The following is a 17,794-nucleotide window of genomic DNA, read 5'->3' as shown; positions in this document are numbered from 1 at the left end:
TTGATCAGGATTGGAGAAAGAACAAAGAAAATTTGATAATGGATGTTTCAAAGAAATTAGAAAGGGATAAAGAAACAAGTAAAAAGAATAAATTAAAGAGAGAGAGAGAGAGAGAGAGAGAGAGAGAGAAAGAGAAAGAGAGAGAGAGAGAGAGAGAGCATTATATAATGTTTAAACAAATATGACATTTGTTAAATATTAGTTAATTATACTCGATGTAATTATATTTCATTATACTCCATGTTATATTCCATACATTGTTTAAATGCATGTGAAATAATGGAAAATATATATTATTAAAGCGAACGAATATAAATGGAGAAACAGATTTATACTAATTGAAATACAAAAAATTACCAATTGTCATTTGTTTGCTTTATCGATTATCGTGACGTCATACAAAGCCATTGGTTACGAATATTGATCTTTGTTTCAAATAGATATACTATGTTATCGACAATCGATACAATTACATTACATTATCGATATGAATTTGTCCCCAATTCTATTTCACTAATATTACTGATTATTTTTCGAGAAGATACTTGATGAATTAGAATCACACTCTCGCACGTACAGGTTTTATTGTATTTTTTTCAAAGTTTGTCAAATTCTTGTGCCAACAAACATTGTATATTTATTGAAAAATTAATAAAATATTTTTCTCAAACTAATGTTTTTCACGTGTATTTCCCATCAATTGGTATTATAGAAAAATGTTTATTGAGCATAAAGTTACATATTACAGATGTATTAATAATAATAATAATTATAATAATAGTAATAATAGTAATAATAATAATAATAATAATAATAATAATAATAATAATAATAATAATAATAATAACAATAATAATAATAATAATAATAATAATAATAATAATAATAATAATAATAATAATAATATTAATAATAATAATAATAATAATAATAATAATAATAATAATAATAATTATTATTATAATAATAATAATAATAATAATTATTATTATTATTATTATTATAATAATAATAATAATAATAATAATAATAATAATAATAATAATAATAATAATAATAATAATAATAATAATAATAATAATAATCGCAAAGAGAATGCTAATGATATACTTTTCAGCAGATTAACCTATCTGAAAAATTACATTTAAAGATCCTTTTACAAACTTTAGATTTGTATTGGCTTGACTAGCATAATTAGAAGCATTGACATTATAGTTAATCATATTAAGAAAACGAATAAAAGCACGTCTATGCAACGAATATTTATCATACATGTCTTAAATATACACGAATATACACGTATAACGTGTATAAACGAATATATATACATATACATGTATTAAAAACGCTTTTAATAAATTAGATGAGAAAAAATGTACATATAATTACTAATATTATGTATATCGAGTGCTATCTCTGAGTACAGGATAATAAGTGCTCCACTGATTCGTACAAGATTCGTTATTAAGTAATGCTTTTAAATTTTGAATATCGGTGATTTCGCGATACACATTTTTATAATCTTATTTTTCATTTAATAGTAATTATATTTGAAATGCACATCGTCTTCTGTTATTAATGTTGTTTGCACGTCAAGTCTTAATAACATCGCACAGCCTATAATCGATGCCCAAATCAGTCGAGCAAATTCTAAAAAAAAAATGTATATTTAAAAAAACATTCGAAAAATGTTGAAAAATATGTATACAACTTCCAATAAATATACGAACATTGCCTAAAATACAAATCGCTTATCTAGTATTTCACCATGTGTCATAAAAAGTACTTAAAATAGAGTCTAAACTAGTCTTTTGTGTTCTATTCTATAATTTGTATCAAGAACCTACAGCTTAATCAATTATAGAAAATGTATAGTACTCCCTTTGCAAAGTTGGTTTCGATCATAGAGACCATAGATCTATCGTTGTATCTTTTCTTTTTTTGTTAATTTTATAGCAATCATGACATGTCCTTAATTAATACGCACAATGGCGTACTTTCTATAGGAAAAAGGGAATTAAGTATAATTGATTCTAATTCTACTTTTAATTTATATACGTCGAAATAAATATTTATTTTGGAAAACTAAGTATTTTTTGTTCCATACTCTTCACAATTTTATTACGAATAACATGGCTCTCTTAATTCGAATCCCACTCTGCTCATCTAAAAGAATAAAATCGTATTAATTATTGTAGATACTTACGAAATATTAAATACTGAATAATATGGTTTTCATTGATACATTGTATATAAAAATGGAGAAGTAGAACATACGCGATATTTAATCTTTATTTTTTGACGTTGATTCGTGAATGATGTTATCATTTTTCGCGTAAAACTTAGTTTTATATAACGCAGTTTGATACAGCAAGCTTTTTTAAAAATAGCACCTGCTTGAAATATTTCCAGGGGTAACCACCTGGTTGTGAATTTTACACATATCTTAACAAGGAAAATATCTTTCAATAAAAATGTTAACAATTAAAAAGAAAAATAAGTCATACTGTCGAATATTTTATCTCTTTATAAGTTTATGAGATATACCATTATTTTAGAATTTTTATGATTAAAAAGTACTAGGAGTACTAGAGTGGCAAGTATTTTGAGGGTAAGATATGAATCTTTATAAAGCATTTTATTGTTCACGTGAAGTTAGATGGGTGCTTTAAAAAGAAATTAATCGTGAAACAATGCCTTCTTGGAATAAAATTGTTGTATGAATAGAATGTAATGAAAAAGATCTCTAAAAAATTCTGATTGAGAGAAAATGTTGTACAGATCTAATAGAACAATGGTACTATTCGCAATAACATGAAATGTATATAAGATACAATCAGTTACATGGATTGACACACCAGTTTCATAGACGTATCTTATTAGATAGTTCAGTCAGAGTAGAATAATTATAGAATGACAATGTGCCACGAACTTACGAACAACACGAGAATGATACAAATCTAATTTAGTTTAATAAAAAATACGCTGTTTCGCGACGTTCAAGAACTGGTTTTCGGCCAGGCTATCTTCGCATCAATTCGTTTATAGGCAAAAAGGCAGTGAGAGAGCTCTTGCGGGCATTCATGATCGCCTAACAGCGTTTCTAAAAAATAAAGTATAATACATGTACATAACGGATACTGTTCATCGCAATCACTAATCAGAGTCTTGCTCTAATACAGTACAAATAATTTAAACAGTATAATACCTTCTCCTTGCACCAATTTGAAAAGACCATAATCCTGAGGGTTGGTGCATCTTATTTTGTGTGCAAGAATGCGGCAAATATCTCTGGTATTCATATTCGGCCGCACTGGTAACGTTCTAGTATTTAAAGAACCATGCAATTCATCTGGTACAAGAATACGTAGAACAGAAGAACAGTCTGGCGTTCCACAGCCCTAAAAAAATAAACATATTTAATATAATTTTTCAATCAAATAAATTGATACTTTTAATGACAGTTTTTTTTAAAACTAAAGTCTAGGTTCCTCACGTTTAATGTAGACATTGTTCCGTGACTGGATTTGAAAGTCTTCAAAACGTGCACCGCACTAGAGAGCGTCGTCAGGTAATAACCACCTTCTCCAGTAAGGAGAGAAGGATGAAGGAGGCCCCACATATACTCGGCTTCAACCTCGGCATCTACGATCTTACCACGAACCAATACCCAGACGAGAAGAGGTAAAAGATCGTCTGCGCCTAGTGTCACGTGCCTTCCGGAATTGGCATGTTTAATCTATGAAAACAATTATAAGATTTAATATTTATAATAATTATATATATTATTTATAATATTATTTATAATATTTATAAAAGTCACCTTGATTTAATTATTTTTCTTATACTTACAGAGTTAAATATTGCAGATATTGCAGCTAATAAATTCTCCAATTTATCCAATGGGGAGTCTGCTTTCTGTAGTCGTTCGAGGTACTTCAATATACGTTCCAGACTTGATTCCGACGGAGGTATAATTTTTGGCTGTTGAATATAATAACAAATTATTTTAACATTCACTCTATAATATAGTAACTACTAAAAACTATAAGATCTATAAATGATCAATAATCGAAAAATATACTAACTCGAACACCAAGATCTTGAACGTGTTTACCCTGAGCATGTTGAATACTTTCAGCGAGCGTTTGAAGAGAGCCCGTGCTAGCATAATGATCCACGAAGAGCCTATAAACGTGCTCTCTAAGTGGCCGTACAACGAGACTCATCATCACACCTTCCAGAATGGCATCAAGATTCAAAAATTCGTTCGGTTTTAGTTTTAATCTCTCTTTCTCAACTTCCTTCTCAAACTCTCGTTCACCGTGCTTCACCAAATAATTCTTCATTCCTGACATAAATTGTCGCATGTTCCTCATGACCACATGAGGGCTCGCTTCCTTGCCTTCCTTCGTGCATTGAATAAAATTGTCGATATTTTGGGAGAACGTGGTTGTTTTGTCGGCTGCTAATTGAAGGGCGTACGATCTTATCGTTGAACCAGTACCACTTACGTCGCGATTTCTTAAAGCTTGTAATCTCGGTGGTGCTAAAAATTAAAAAATAAAAAACGGATTTAATTTATATATAATACAAAATACATAAATCTCTTAGCTCTAAAAAAATTTCTGTAGTTAATCCTTTGCGAACGGAACGATTCGAAACGGAGGGCTCTGTGAAGAAAAGTCGCTGCAGCAATAAGCATTTATAATTATTAACTCATTCTTGGACACTGTACACTATACTGATTAATTATTCAATGTATAACTGCGTCATTATTGTAATTCATGATTACTATATATTGTATTATATAATATTTTGCTCTTGTTGAGAAAGCGCAAGCTAAAAATTCATCGAATGCATATATAAATATTTCGATCTCATCGATTGATTTCGTCATATGCATAGATACATTGATCGTCCACAAAGAACTGTACATTTTTAAATGATCTCTTAAGATAAATAAAGCTCACTTTTAAGAATATTTACACTTCGTTGGAACTTCCTGTAAAGACAACGAAACCATCTTCTGATCTGGCGGAACATGCTACATGTATTAACGCAAAATTTGATTTGCTCGTTTTTATTCTCGACGGAAAAATTGAGCATTTTCAATATATCCTTTTACTACCAAGTAAATCACAATATTAATTTCTACCAAAGAGTACAATGTCCATACGAATTTTTTTATTCGATGTCAAAAGTTCATCACTATGATTAAATAAGAGCCTAGGAAATTTCTATTATATTAGCGATACAAAACAGACCTCGTAATCATAAAATCAGAAATCATTTTGGTACTCTATCTATATGCAATAAAAATGGAATATACACAAGATAAATTTTAAAAAATTTGTACATTTTTTCAAACGATGTAATCTTATAAAATATTCCGAATGAGCCAGATTGACTAATCGTATTGACATGACCCGTGGCTCGATTAATAGAACGTGCCTTTGACCGTCGACAAAGGTTTAATGACACTTTATCATTTATAACAGTGAAGAATGTTACGGACAGAGATAATGTTCTTTCTAGAAAGAGAAAGAACGATTCTCAACGTTTTCGTTCCATCAACGAGAAAGTTCAAACACTTGCATACTTTTCTGCGTTTGTTCACCGACACTGATTTCTATACGAATTACTACCGATTTCTTTTCTCGAAAGAATATTTCACTTTTTCATAGAAAGTTTTTGAATTATACCTACACCTTAAGTAAAACGCGGTAAAACATTAAACTCGAATGATTTCACTTATCAAAAGCACTAAAATTACAAATCTTCTTTTACAGAAGAAGATGTTTTTCTTCTTAAAAAGAAAATATCCAAGCTTCGATCTCAATATTGTTATCACCTCGAAGTCGATCGAAGCGATAACAAACACGAGCAACGTCTAATTTTAAGCTTCAACGATTCTTGTTTGATCAGCTGAGGCATAATAAGATCTGGTCGAGTCGTCTTCTCGACTACCTGAAGAAATCCCTACCAACTTCCCTGATGACGCAATAATAAACTTTCTCTATATCATTGAACTCGGTCTTCGCTCGAGGACGGACATTTATCGTTAAGTTTATATAGAATTCAAGCTTTCTTCGTTTAATACTCGATATACTCTAAACACATTTATCTTAGACTTATCGTCATTAATTATACTAATAATTATACCAATAATCTCGCTAATTACTGTTTAAATATTACAGTATTGAATTCGAAAAGGCATCGTCGATGATCTATAAAAAAGTATAATACCGTTTTATAACGTAATCATTTAGATCACTTAGTTAAATTTGCCGTTAATTTCACAATCTGTTCTCTTCTTTGTACAAATAATTACATTCTGTTGATATATTCTTCAAAAATACATTGTTAAATATTAATATAACAAAATCCGAAATTATTCTATAGGAAAGAAGTCTAATCTGAATATTTGCAAGGGCTTTGATTTAAGTTAAATGAAGATGGAAGACTATTTGAAAAGTTTAGGAACATAACGGCGAGACAATAAATAGTCTAGAAACCTGAATCTGAATCGCCTGATTTTTATACGGAAAGAACAATTGTAATTACCGACACATGCAATTCATCCTTGAATGCACATAGACTATCAATGTTATGCACTACGTTATCTTTCTAAAAATGAATTTTCTACAGTGATTAGCACTATCTAATCGCTATTATTATTATTAAAATCTTTTCATCGTGTTATTCAAAATCTAAGCACTAAAAATCAGATAGAATATAATTTCAAAACAAATTTTTCGATATAAAATAATAAAGAATAATATAATAAATTCATTGTTAATGATAACATAGGCTATATCACGAAATAACTTTGTTATTAATTAACGGTTTTATCAATGTAAAACACTTTCTAAAAAATGTTCATTAACTTTAGAATAAATAGCATGTTCACACGCTTGATATTACACAAACATGGATATTACGTTGATTGTTCCAAAAATGATTATTTAGACAATTTATGAGGAGAAATTATCGACTTGAAAGTTTATAGATAAAGTCATGACAGAAGAGAAACAATTTTATTTTACGATAACAAATAAGCAAAAATACTGATCAAAAGTGCGTTCTCTTCGATATACTTTGTTTCTGAACAAGATTTGAACAAATTTTAAAAGTAATTCGAAAATAAATAATTCTTTAAAAATTTTGAAAATCGATCTTCAAAAATAAATCGCTGATACAAGGATATGTACACTTTTTGTCGGAAAAAATATGATTCTTTCACTATTGCTATTCGATTATCCCCCCTCTTCGATATGTTTATTACTCTTCCAGCGATATCAAATGTCATACTTTAGATAAGTAATATACATTCAAAGCCTTTTTCATTTTTAGACGAAACACTAATATTATGATATGACAATGTAATAACAGTAAACAAACATTAGAAAATGTCAGCATGCATGGTAAAACCGAGAATCTACTAAAGAAGAAAAAAAGGGGTTAGAATAAAGGACAATTAAATTGACAATTTTGCATTGTCTTCAATATTTTTACCGATTATAAAATAACTTTACCGGTTATAAAAACAACAATAAAATAAGGAGCTAAAACCTCATTACATACGATACTTGTTATGCAATATATTAATTAATATGTACAAAAGGATTCGATTAGCTAAGTTAACGCGTAAAGTCAATGTTTTCGTATATCTATTTCCGGTTAACTCTTTACGATTGTATTTCTTTTGAGATTACTCTATTGGCCGAAATTACATCCGTTCGTACAACAAGTAATTTATGCTTAATCAATTATTTTTCTGAGCTTTATCTTTTGTTTAAATTTCATATGCACAGCGTATAAGAATATCTATGCAGTACAATAAGATTAGCTGCATTTCTTAAACAACAATCAATTGTCTAATGTTTATTGGTATATGTATGTTCTCTGTTCGACTACAAATATTTAATATTATATAAATAACAAACAGTAAACTCACATAAGAGAGGATCCAGTCTTTCCTTGAAGCTTTTGTTTCTCTTGATTCTCTCTACATCGCTCTCGTCCGTATCTAACATAGTTTCCCATTCGGATGGGTCGTACGTTTGATCCTTTCTCGATTCCGGCGTGTCCTCTCTTTCATTCCTCTTTTCGACATTATCGTACGAGGAGTTCCTGTCGCTATACACCGACTCTGACGTATCCGGTGGTTTTAACAATTCTGGGTACCTAGACAATCATACGATCTTACATTTTATGATACAAGTCTTAACAATATCGTTTTTTCTTTTCCAGAATAATCTCTTACCGTTGCAGAATGATACTCTGAACGGTCAAAGTATTCCCTACAATATCCTTATCGCACTCCTCGTCCGGAAACTTTCTCGCAACGTTTTCTCCATCGTAATCTGCATCACAATCGTAATCTGGCTCACAATCGTCTCCTTCGTTTCCTGTATATGATATTAAAATAATTTATTTTAACGATCTCTCTCTCTTCCCCTTTCGTTTGTTATACAAAATTTACCGATAAATTCCCAACTCGAATCCACGGCCCAGGATGTATCGTTGAATACCTTGACTCTAATCTTTGGTGGTTGCACGGGTTTTGCCCGAGGAATTTTTTTCACTTCCCTCGTACCAAGGCGTTTAGCTAAATTGTCGACGGACGACGATATCAATGGTGTCTTATCCTCTGTCTCTTCCGTCTCCTCCCAATCGATAGGATGTAATTGATTCGAATTATTGCCAACCGGTGTTTGTAGCCAGCCTGGTTCGCTATGACGATATTTATTTGTTGCTGGATTGTTCTTCGATCTTCTCCTTGGTATTATCGCTGCACTTTGACCGATCGCGTCAGCTGGTTCCGCGTAAAATGGACTACCTTGTTTCGATTCAGGTGTTAAAGGACTATTGCTTTCTGATTTGGCGAGTATCAATCCTAGTTTATTTCTTGGCGGTGTCACTGCATTAGGACTGTTCAGCGAATTGGCACTACCTGATAGAATAATATTTGTTAAAAGATTGCAAATAAAAAGAAAGCCCAAATATTAACGTTATATATACTCACAAACTCTAGAGAGTAAATCGGGCCTTCTTCCCATTCCTGTTTCTTCAGGTGATGTCTGTTCGGTATTTTTCATTTCAGGAACGGGTTTAAAACTACTGAATTCTGGACTAGTAACTTCCTTATAACCGAGTTTCTCATTTATAACCGATTTGTCATTTCTCAAAATGAACCTCTCGTTTCTTACGATCAACTGCTTGTTCCCCGTCAATCTTTCGTCTCTCTGATTGGGGCATCTCTCGATCGGACTAAATAATCTCTCTTGACCGATCAATCGATCGTTGGAATTTCTTAAACGATCCTGAGCATTACCGGGTGGCTCGTTACGTGTGAGTCTGTCGTTCGGTGACCAAGTAGAGTGATTCGATTGATCGGTTGTGTTCCAGATATCCTCGTAGTCTGAGATTTTATCACCTGGTGAGCTACGGTAATACGAATCAAGGATATCAGATTCTTGATAATGTTGGGAATTCTTCCTAGCTTCGCGATCACGTCGTCGTTTCGACTTGCTTGTGCTAGATGGTGTCGTGGGCGAAAGAACATTTGGTGTTTTGCTACCGACGTTGGAGACTAGTTTCGATGTGGGTGATAGCACTGGCATCGTTGGCGAAAGAGGTGATTTTATGGAAAAGTTCGATGTGAGAGACTTGTTGGATGTTGCGCTTTGCGGACTCAATAATGATGTGTTCGCTTCTGTCGGTGTATTTTGCTGGAGAAATAATTAAAATGAAATAAATAATTAAAAATAAATTGATATCATAGAGAAAATATATAAAATATATAAAAGTGACCAAAGTAAGATACCCAATTCCTTTTTCCTTTATTCCTTTTTCTTTTATAATTTTCTTAATGTTGATGTTAAAAAGTAATTTTTTAATGGCAAAAAATTCTCTGATTGATTATCTAAAAATCTGCCTTGATGGAATTCGTGTAAAAAAAATTACAATGAAAAACATTTTCTAATTAACGAAGAAGCGTCAAGAATAATGGTTTAAAAAAAGTGCTCCAAAGTCGAATTCCCTATTTTTTACATATTAAAATCCGGTCTTTCCGTCCATTGCTGAATAAAACTGTTTTTTTTTACGCGAAAAATTAGAACAGAGTTCAATTACGCAATAGAGTAATTTATTTAAACACAGATACATTTTAAAACATATTTAACAAATTAAGTATAATAAGGATAAATTTCTGAGTTTCGTTTGCAAAAATGGATCAAAGTTGTTTTAAGGACTTTGAACGTTTTAACAGCTTTATGTCATCCCATTTTATTTTCTTGCTGTTTCTATCGCCTTTGTCAATAAATGATGAAATTACAATCTTTCCTTTCTTTTATTATTTGCTATTATTTATAAGTTTAAAATTAACGAAAATAGTATGACCACGTCAAAATATTCGGTGAAATTAAGTTATATCAAAGAGAAAACACGTTGAAACAATTTAAAAAATCACAAAAATAGAAATCTATGCATAAATCATTCGAATGCTCAATTTCAATAAATGATCAACTGTGATTCCATAGTTTCATTGCGTTATTCTGAAGCAGTTGTCTTATTTATCAATAATTCGCAGCATTTATTTAACAATATAAGTAGTGGGTCTCACATAGGGTGAGAAGTCTGACTTTGGTCATTTTCCTCTATATTATTATTTATGAACACTCACCTGTGACACATTAACGTCGTTAGTTTGATTGACATTGAACGTAACGGTTGTGGTCACGGTAAAATTACTTTGATTTTGACTTAATCCAGGTTTTGCCCATCTTGGTGGTGGTGGCGGTGGAGTTTTGACGTTTTGCCCAACGATCTGACCATCAGCTATAATAGGTGAATTCGTGCATGAGGGATTATTGAAGCTGGAAATATTTTGATGGAAATTCGATGTCGACGTGCCGATGGAGGTAAACTTGCTACTTCTGGAAAACTCGACGATCGTCGTCTTCGGTGTTTCAAGGATGTTTCTCGTACTCTCGAAGTTTCCTTTAGTATCCTGAGTGGGACTAAGAACGTTGCTCTCGACGTTATGAACGATGGGTGATGGGCAACGTACGCTTTGCACCAAGTTCGGAGAGATCAATTTTTGCGACAGCTTCTCACACGGAGACATGACTTCGTGTTGATCTTTCTTTACGTCCAGTGGCTCATTAAAAGTTGTCAGATTAAGCGTATTCGGTGGCGTTGGTCTTGGCTGTCGTGGTAAGGATGAAGCAAACGTTGACGTCGTTCCTGTATTTGTTGGTGACGAATTTTCTATAAAAACAAAGAAATTACATGAATTATACAATATAATTTTCTAATCAATTGTTTTTCAATTAAAAATAATCAAATTATATATACATATGTATATATTATACATATATCACAAATAATACCGCAATTTTTAATCTATCTTATATCTTACGTGTATCGTGAGATGAAATAGGTGCAAGGTTAAGAACGATGCTTTCTGTCGTCGGAGTACCACCGTTGTTATTGTTGTTATTATGATTGTTGTTACCTGTAAGAATATAGATTATAACAAAACAAATGAATCATTATACAATGAATAAGAATATTTATTTGAGAGACTTACAACCATGGAAACTACTTAAACTCGATGTGTTACTACTACTGCTCTCCGGTGGTTTTGGATTCGCCATTGGATATCTCCAAAATTCTTGACCTAAAAGTGCTAGTGACGAAAGTTGTTGCCTATTCTTGGCTTCTCGCATTGCTCTCGGTAGCGTCAATTGCACTGGCAACTCATCACTACTTGCCAAACAAGAAACGGTGAGAATGAATTAATTATCTCGAGAAGAAGGCAACTTGTTTGATTCAATCTTTAGATAAATGAAAGAAAGAGAAAGAAGGAGAGAGAGAGAGAGAGAGAGAGAGAGAGAGAGAGAGAGAGAGAGAGAGAAAGAGAGAGAGAGAGAGAGAAAGAGAGAGAGAGAGAGAGAGAAAGAGAGAGAGAGAGAGAGAGAGAGAAAGAGAGAGAGAGAGAGAGAGAGAAAGAGAGAGAGAGAGAGAGACATATACGCAAAAAACATTCATACCGCGACAAATCTAGATTTATCTGAATTTAACATCGCAATAGATAAATAATTTCCTGTTTTTAGTTTATACACGTTGCCTATATACGATAAGGATCTACTTAATACAAGAGTATTTAATGAAAGGAAATAAACTCGATAAACAGCTACTCACCAGCACTGGGAATAATGAGCTATCAATGAGGGGATGTTGTCGAACCTGTTCTCACTTGTTTCCAAGCTCAACTTCCCCTTGTTGGCTTGGATCAGGTAGTGTTCGATGTAAGGTCCCTTCCCGGCTGGTAATCTCACCGAAAGGGCCATCGTGTCGCTTTGACTTGATTGTCGGACTACGAAGTTCTATGAAAAGAAAGGAAAGAAAAAAAACAGGAATTGTACTAAAAGACGAGATAATCTTTCTTTTTTTGGAAAATAAGACCAACATATGCGAAGAGAATGAAGAAGAAGAAAATGAGGACACATCTTATTGATAATACGTTCAATATATATAATAGAATACATTTATTAAGAAAAAAAATAATAAAATGAACTAACAAAAAAAAAACGATAGACAAAAGAAGAAAAAATGTATAGCTAACTACTAGTAAAGTTACGGATGCATAAGCGAGAACCTTGATGCAGTGTCGAAAATGAAAAGAAATGAGGACGATGAGGAGAGTAGAGACAATGCATCACTGCGAGCTTTTCCCGTCAAAAAATGGCTGTCGGATGAGCGAATGCACAAAAGCAATGGGCTCGTAAGAGCGAGGGAGATGAAGTTACTCGCGGAAACCCAACAACGAGTAAGAGAAAGAAAAAGGGAGGTCTCGTTTCGTTCGTTCGGTCGGATGGTCGCTGGTGTGCCGATATAGCAGCATGAATGACGTTGTGTGAGTTCTTTTTTCATTTTCCACTTGGTGAGCAACGAAGCAAAACTTGAATGCTGTTGCTCCCTTTATTCTCATCTTTGTCTCTCTTATCTTTTTCTTCTGTATGTTCGATGCATATCCAAATGAATCTCGGCTGTTTTTCATTTTCTCCCAATCTACTCGCCTCGTAGATTTTGAATTCCTATGCCTTTCTACTAGATTTCAACGTGTTACTGATTCGCGACATGACTATCTCTCTTCCTTCTTATCACTCTATTCTTTCATTTTCTTCGAAAACGAGGGATGCTCTCAACGTTCTATAGAGAGTAATTGCGAGAAGCATTGTTTTTCGAGCTATTTGCTCGTTCGTGTCCATCCATGGAAAAACGGTAAAGAGAGATAGAAGATGAGATGGTTGTGGATTGATGGTGAGGAAGCCTCGAGGCAAAGAAATGCAAGAGAACGAGCATAACAATTAACAGAGCTAGAAAATAATGAAAGGGACGGCTGGAAACAATGACAGCACAATGCCTCGTTTTGTTCGCAGTAGTTTTCAAAGTTGATTACAACGCCTCTTCTCTTCTTCTCTTGTCTCTAGGTATCGTGATCGCCATAGAGATCACTATCACCACCCACAACAAAATGACCGTCGACGTTTTAGGAACCTTGTCATCGTTTGCTAACATCGAATAATTCTTCGAGTTTCTACGCCAACGTTATCGTTTATTATATTCCTTTACCACGTTTTTCTGGACTAAACGTTGACGCGAACGTTGACGATAATCAACAGAAAGAAAGAGACAGACTTTCCTTTGAGTCGAACCTTATCATTTCGACTGATTTCTCATACCAAGGATTTCCTATGGTTCTTTTTTTGCGCCTTTAGTAAATAACAATGTCCTTTATGCATGTTCATTTACAAACAGCCGAATATATATTTAATAACAAAATATTTTAATAACAAAATAAAAGATCTTGAAATGTTGATATATATACAGAATAATATACATTTCTATTGAGATTTATCTTCGGTAATTTTTTGATTGATTCTCGGTTATAATTAAGACGGGACCGTAGTTAGAAAGATTTTATTTAAAAATGCCACACGTATGTTAACGATTTTCAATGAAAAATTCGCACGCTTTGGCACGAGGTGCTTTCACAATGATTACGAGAGCTCTCTCAAGGCATTGACACGATTTTCCATCTGGTACCACTTGGCTCTGTTCCTATTCTTCTTCTTCGTTTTCTTCCTCTCACTTTTCCTCACATCGGAGTATTAGATAAGATTCTGCGCTCGCACGGATGCACTCATTGTTCTACCTCCCTCCTTTTCCTCCCAACTTCTCTTTTCAACGCTCGATACGAACGGAAATAGAGAGAAATATCAAGGCTGAGACGACGGATGGAATAATGATGGATAATCGCATATCAAAACGATGTAGTTTTCTCTTTGTCGAGACGTGAAAATTATTAAAAGATCTATATTTTTATAAATATCAGTGAAAGAGTGTTCGAAATATTTCAAGAAATGAAAGGTATATTTCGTTTTAAATTTATTTAACATTAATTAGACTCTAGCTAATGTACTAACAATATGATTATAATAAAAAGAACAGAAAGGAAACGAAAAGAATGATAAGATATCAGTCCTTTTAATAATCGAATATTTGATTTGATCAAATATATGGACCCTTCGAAGAATAACGTTCTCAATGGTTTACGTAGATAAAAGTTGGATTTCATTTGGAGAAGACTCAAAGTAGAGTGTGAGAGAGAGAGAGAGAGAGAGAGAGAGAGAGAGAAAGAGAGAAAGAGAGAGGTAGAGAAAGAGATAGGGTCAGTATTTCGATGGTACCACATTTGGCATTTACGTTTACTGCATATTAAAACGGCACACAGTGCTTGCCAAATTGCCACAAACAATGAAATGTATCATCCTGCCTTTGTTTGAATAAGCAACAAGAGGGAATTACGATTTCCGGATACCAAATATGTGTTTCCCTGATAATCGTCGGATAATTTTCCCCATTTAAATGTCTTCCGGCGGATACAGGCAGATACTGATTTCTCCGTAGAATTTTCGTGAAATGAGTTTTCAAGTTACTACTAGTATGCTATGGCATAGTGTAAAGTACACTTTATTCTAATAGTCTTCTCCCGTGAATCCATAAATTTGCGGTGGACGATTTACACAAATGCGCACGCGCATTTTATTCACTAAAAATACCATCTCTTTATAATTTCTCATTCTCATTCTTCAATTCGAAATCCACAATCATGTTTAATCAAAGTAACTGTCAGAGAAATAAATTTGGTTACACGGGAAGGCAAAATGAAAATAACAGAAAATGTCTTGCAATGCGATACAGAATTGTTTGTTGTTTCGGGGAAGGCATTTTCTTGTGTAACGTCCTTGTGAGGCGAAAATTATGTGATCATTCTATATTTGAGATCTGAAAGAAGAAACTTCTAAATGACTTTCGTACATGCAGCTTTCTCCTGCTTCGTCGGATAAAAGTCAACGGCAAAATAAACGGGTAGTAAATCAAAGTGCAACCGTAACTTTTCGCACACTCCATAGAAAAGACGGATCTTTCGCAAATGTTTCGAAGGTCCTTCGTATTCCGAATGTTCCGGACACGTGTTGAACGTAATAAATATTATCGGTTAATTGTCCATGACTTGAGTACGGCCCGTGAGAAATGTGCCGGCGGGAGTTCAGTAGATTTTTTACGACCCTACACCAGGGGCAAACCTTCAGTTGAAAGAACCGATTAGAAACAGTGTACCGTAGAAAATCGTTTCAATAAGTAAGAATTTCTAGAAACGATAAATAAGGAATCATTAAAGGAGTCTTTATGTCTTCTTTCATAGAACCGATAGCCTCCAATGAGATCTTAGTTAGATAAAAATATAGGAAAAAAGAAAAAGAATAGAAACTGATCATCAAGGATATTCTTTTTTCGAATATCATGCTTCGCCGACGATACAATCGTAAAGAAAATAAGAGAGCACGGAAGAAAAATAATGTTTTACTTTTATTTTCTCTTTTGCTGATATAACCGAAGACAATGTCCATGCTTTCGCACATGAAAGCGATAAGATTAATGATTCACAATCTGTACCGAGCAACGTAATTTTCTTACGGCTAATTGATTCTCTTAAGTAAGTAATTATACTCACCCCTTCCTCCTTTCCTTGCAACAAGTGGAAAGCGCCAGCTCTTTGAATACCCGGGAGGAACCAAATCGGATGGGATCGTATGAGTCTTTCGATCAGCGTTATGTCACATGCCACCTCGCTGCCAGAATCTTCCGTGGTGCCTGAAGATCCTCCCGAGGTGGCCGAGCCTTCCGAAGAAAGCGACTCTTCGCTCTGAAAATTACCAAAATATACAAATTACTTTATGAGTGATACTTAATAAATTGGTTAACAATAAAAGCTTATCTTTAGAAATAATCAATTCTTTTACGACAGCCATCGACTCATAATTTCTTGAAAATTTTGTGGTACGTTAACCGAAACGAATATGGAAATCTCCGTCGTCGTTGTCGTCGTTGGTGGAACGATTTCGGGAGGGTACCCCTTGCAAATCCTTCCTGGCTCGTCATAAAGCGGGTGGATTTAATGCGGCGTTATGTCGTCGAGAGAAAGAGTAGAGATAAGGATGGGAGGAGGGTGGAGGGTTATCTCAATTTGCAGCCGATGTCGTTTTACGATTTACCTAGTTACCCTTTAATCGTTTTATCTAATCCCGACCTGTTACGATCTTTTCATCGAAAAAGAAACGAACAAAAGAAATAAAGAAAGAAAAAAGAAATAAGAGGGAGCTAAGAGAATAAAACGTTTTCATTGTGAAAAAGATTAGCCATTCAAAAGGGCTGAACATTCGATTCTTTCTTCATTCGTAAACTCCTTCCAGTTTTTTCTTCCACTATTCAACCTTTAATTATCATTGATTTGAACATGTACGTAACGATAATCGATCGATTTCCCCCTTGGTATCCCCTACTTTCTCTTTCCTTGTTTCTCTTTCTCAATGTCGAACACTTTTTTCACTAATTCGTCAAAACTGACATCGTATTGAAGTTATCGTGAACGAATGTCGCAAAATCGAGCACCTATCGACTTGCCGTTACTTTTACCCCTCATTTTGAAGCATTTCTTTTTCGTACAACGTTCTTTTAGAAAATGAAAGGAAAGGGAAATCAATTCTGCCCAACTGAACTTTATAGCTAAGTTCATCGAATAAAATTCGTTTTATTTAATTTACTATATTCATTATTAATTTTTTCGACAATATACATTTTAATTTTAACAAGCAAATCTGTCAGAATAAGTAGTTTAAAAAATTTTTTTTTACATTTATTAACATTATAATTATTCAACTAAAAATTATTTTTCTTAATTATTATTTTATAATATAATGTAGATTAAAAAAATAACATACATACATATATATATATATATATATATATATATATATATACACATCTATGACAGGTAGATTGAAGGATGTGAGAAAAATAGGTCTCTAGTCATATTAGTAATATAATAAAACATCGAGTTTCTTAAATTTAAAAATGATAAAGATGCTCAAGGTCTTTTATCACTTAATCTCGTATTCCCTTTCCTAAAGAAAGATTTGAATAAAGAGAAAATCATAAAAGAATTTAACATCGACATCTGCGAGATGGATGTATCTCTCCTTAAGAATCTACTCCGACGAGCGACGCGTCTAAAAGATATGCTCGCTACGAGACAAGAGTCTCGCGCAGAGAACTTTTTCCGACGAGCAATTAAAGGATTTGCAATTAGCTTCGGGGCCTCTCAGCACGTGCCTCACGTCCACGTTTAATCCCTTTAGTCTGAAATGCCGTTGTG

General features: G+C 33.2%; 1 protein-coding gene across 7 annotated transcripts in view; it reads right to left on the bottom strand.

The window, feature by feature from the left end:
- Positions 1-1,089: 1,089 nt before the first annotated feature.
- The window catches only part of spri (Src homology 2 domain-containing protein sprint), a 153,131-nt gene continuing 136,426 nt past the window's right edge, over positions 1,090-17,794 (bottom strand). For all 7 annotated transcript variants that reach the window (XM_085660554.1, XM_035884373.2, XM_035884372.2 and 4 more), the window contains 14 exons: positions 16,094-16,285; positions 12,214-12,398; positions 11,600-11,775; positions 11,429-11,524; positions 10,691-11,277; positions 9,032-9,737; positions 8,489-8,959; positions 8,270-8,414; positions 7,961-8,190; positions 4,089-4,549; positions 3,853-3,984; positions 3,497-3,739; positions 3,209-3,401; positions 1,090-3,103 (listed from right to left, as the gene is read on the bottom strand). In XM_085660554.1, coding sequence (XP_085516680.1) covers positions 3,000-3,103; positions 3,209-3,401; positions 3,497-3,739; positions 3,853-3,984; positions 4,089-4,549; positions 7,961-8,190; positions 8,270-8,414; positions 8,489-8,959; positions 9,032-9,737; positions 10,691-11,277; positions 11,429-11,524; positions 11,600-11,775; positions 12,214-12,398; positions 16,094-16,285 — 3,921 coding nt within the window. In that variant the 3' untranslated portion in view covers positions 1,090-2,999. The remainder of the gene's footprint in view (positions 3,104-3,208; positions 3,402-3,496; positions 3,740-3,852; positions 3,985-4,088; positions 4,550-7,960; positions 8,191-8,269; positions 8,415-8,488; positions 8,960-9,031; positions 9,738-10,690; positions 11,278-11,428; positions 11,525-11,599; positions 11,776-12,213; positions 12,399-16,093; positions 16,286-17,794) is intronic.

Source organism: Vespa mandarinia, chromosome 12, assembly GCF_050613455.1.
Source record: "Vespa mandarinia isolate Hongniang chromosome 12, ASM5061345v1, whole genome shotgun sequence".
In the NCBI taxonomy this organism is placed as follows: Eukaryota; Metazoa; Arthropoda; class Insecta; order Hymenoptera; family Vespidae; genus Vespa; species Vespa mandarinia.
Note: the sequence above shows the minus strand (reverse complement) of the source record. Positions and strands in the feature narration are given on the sequence as shown.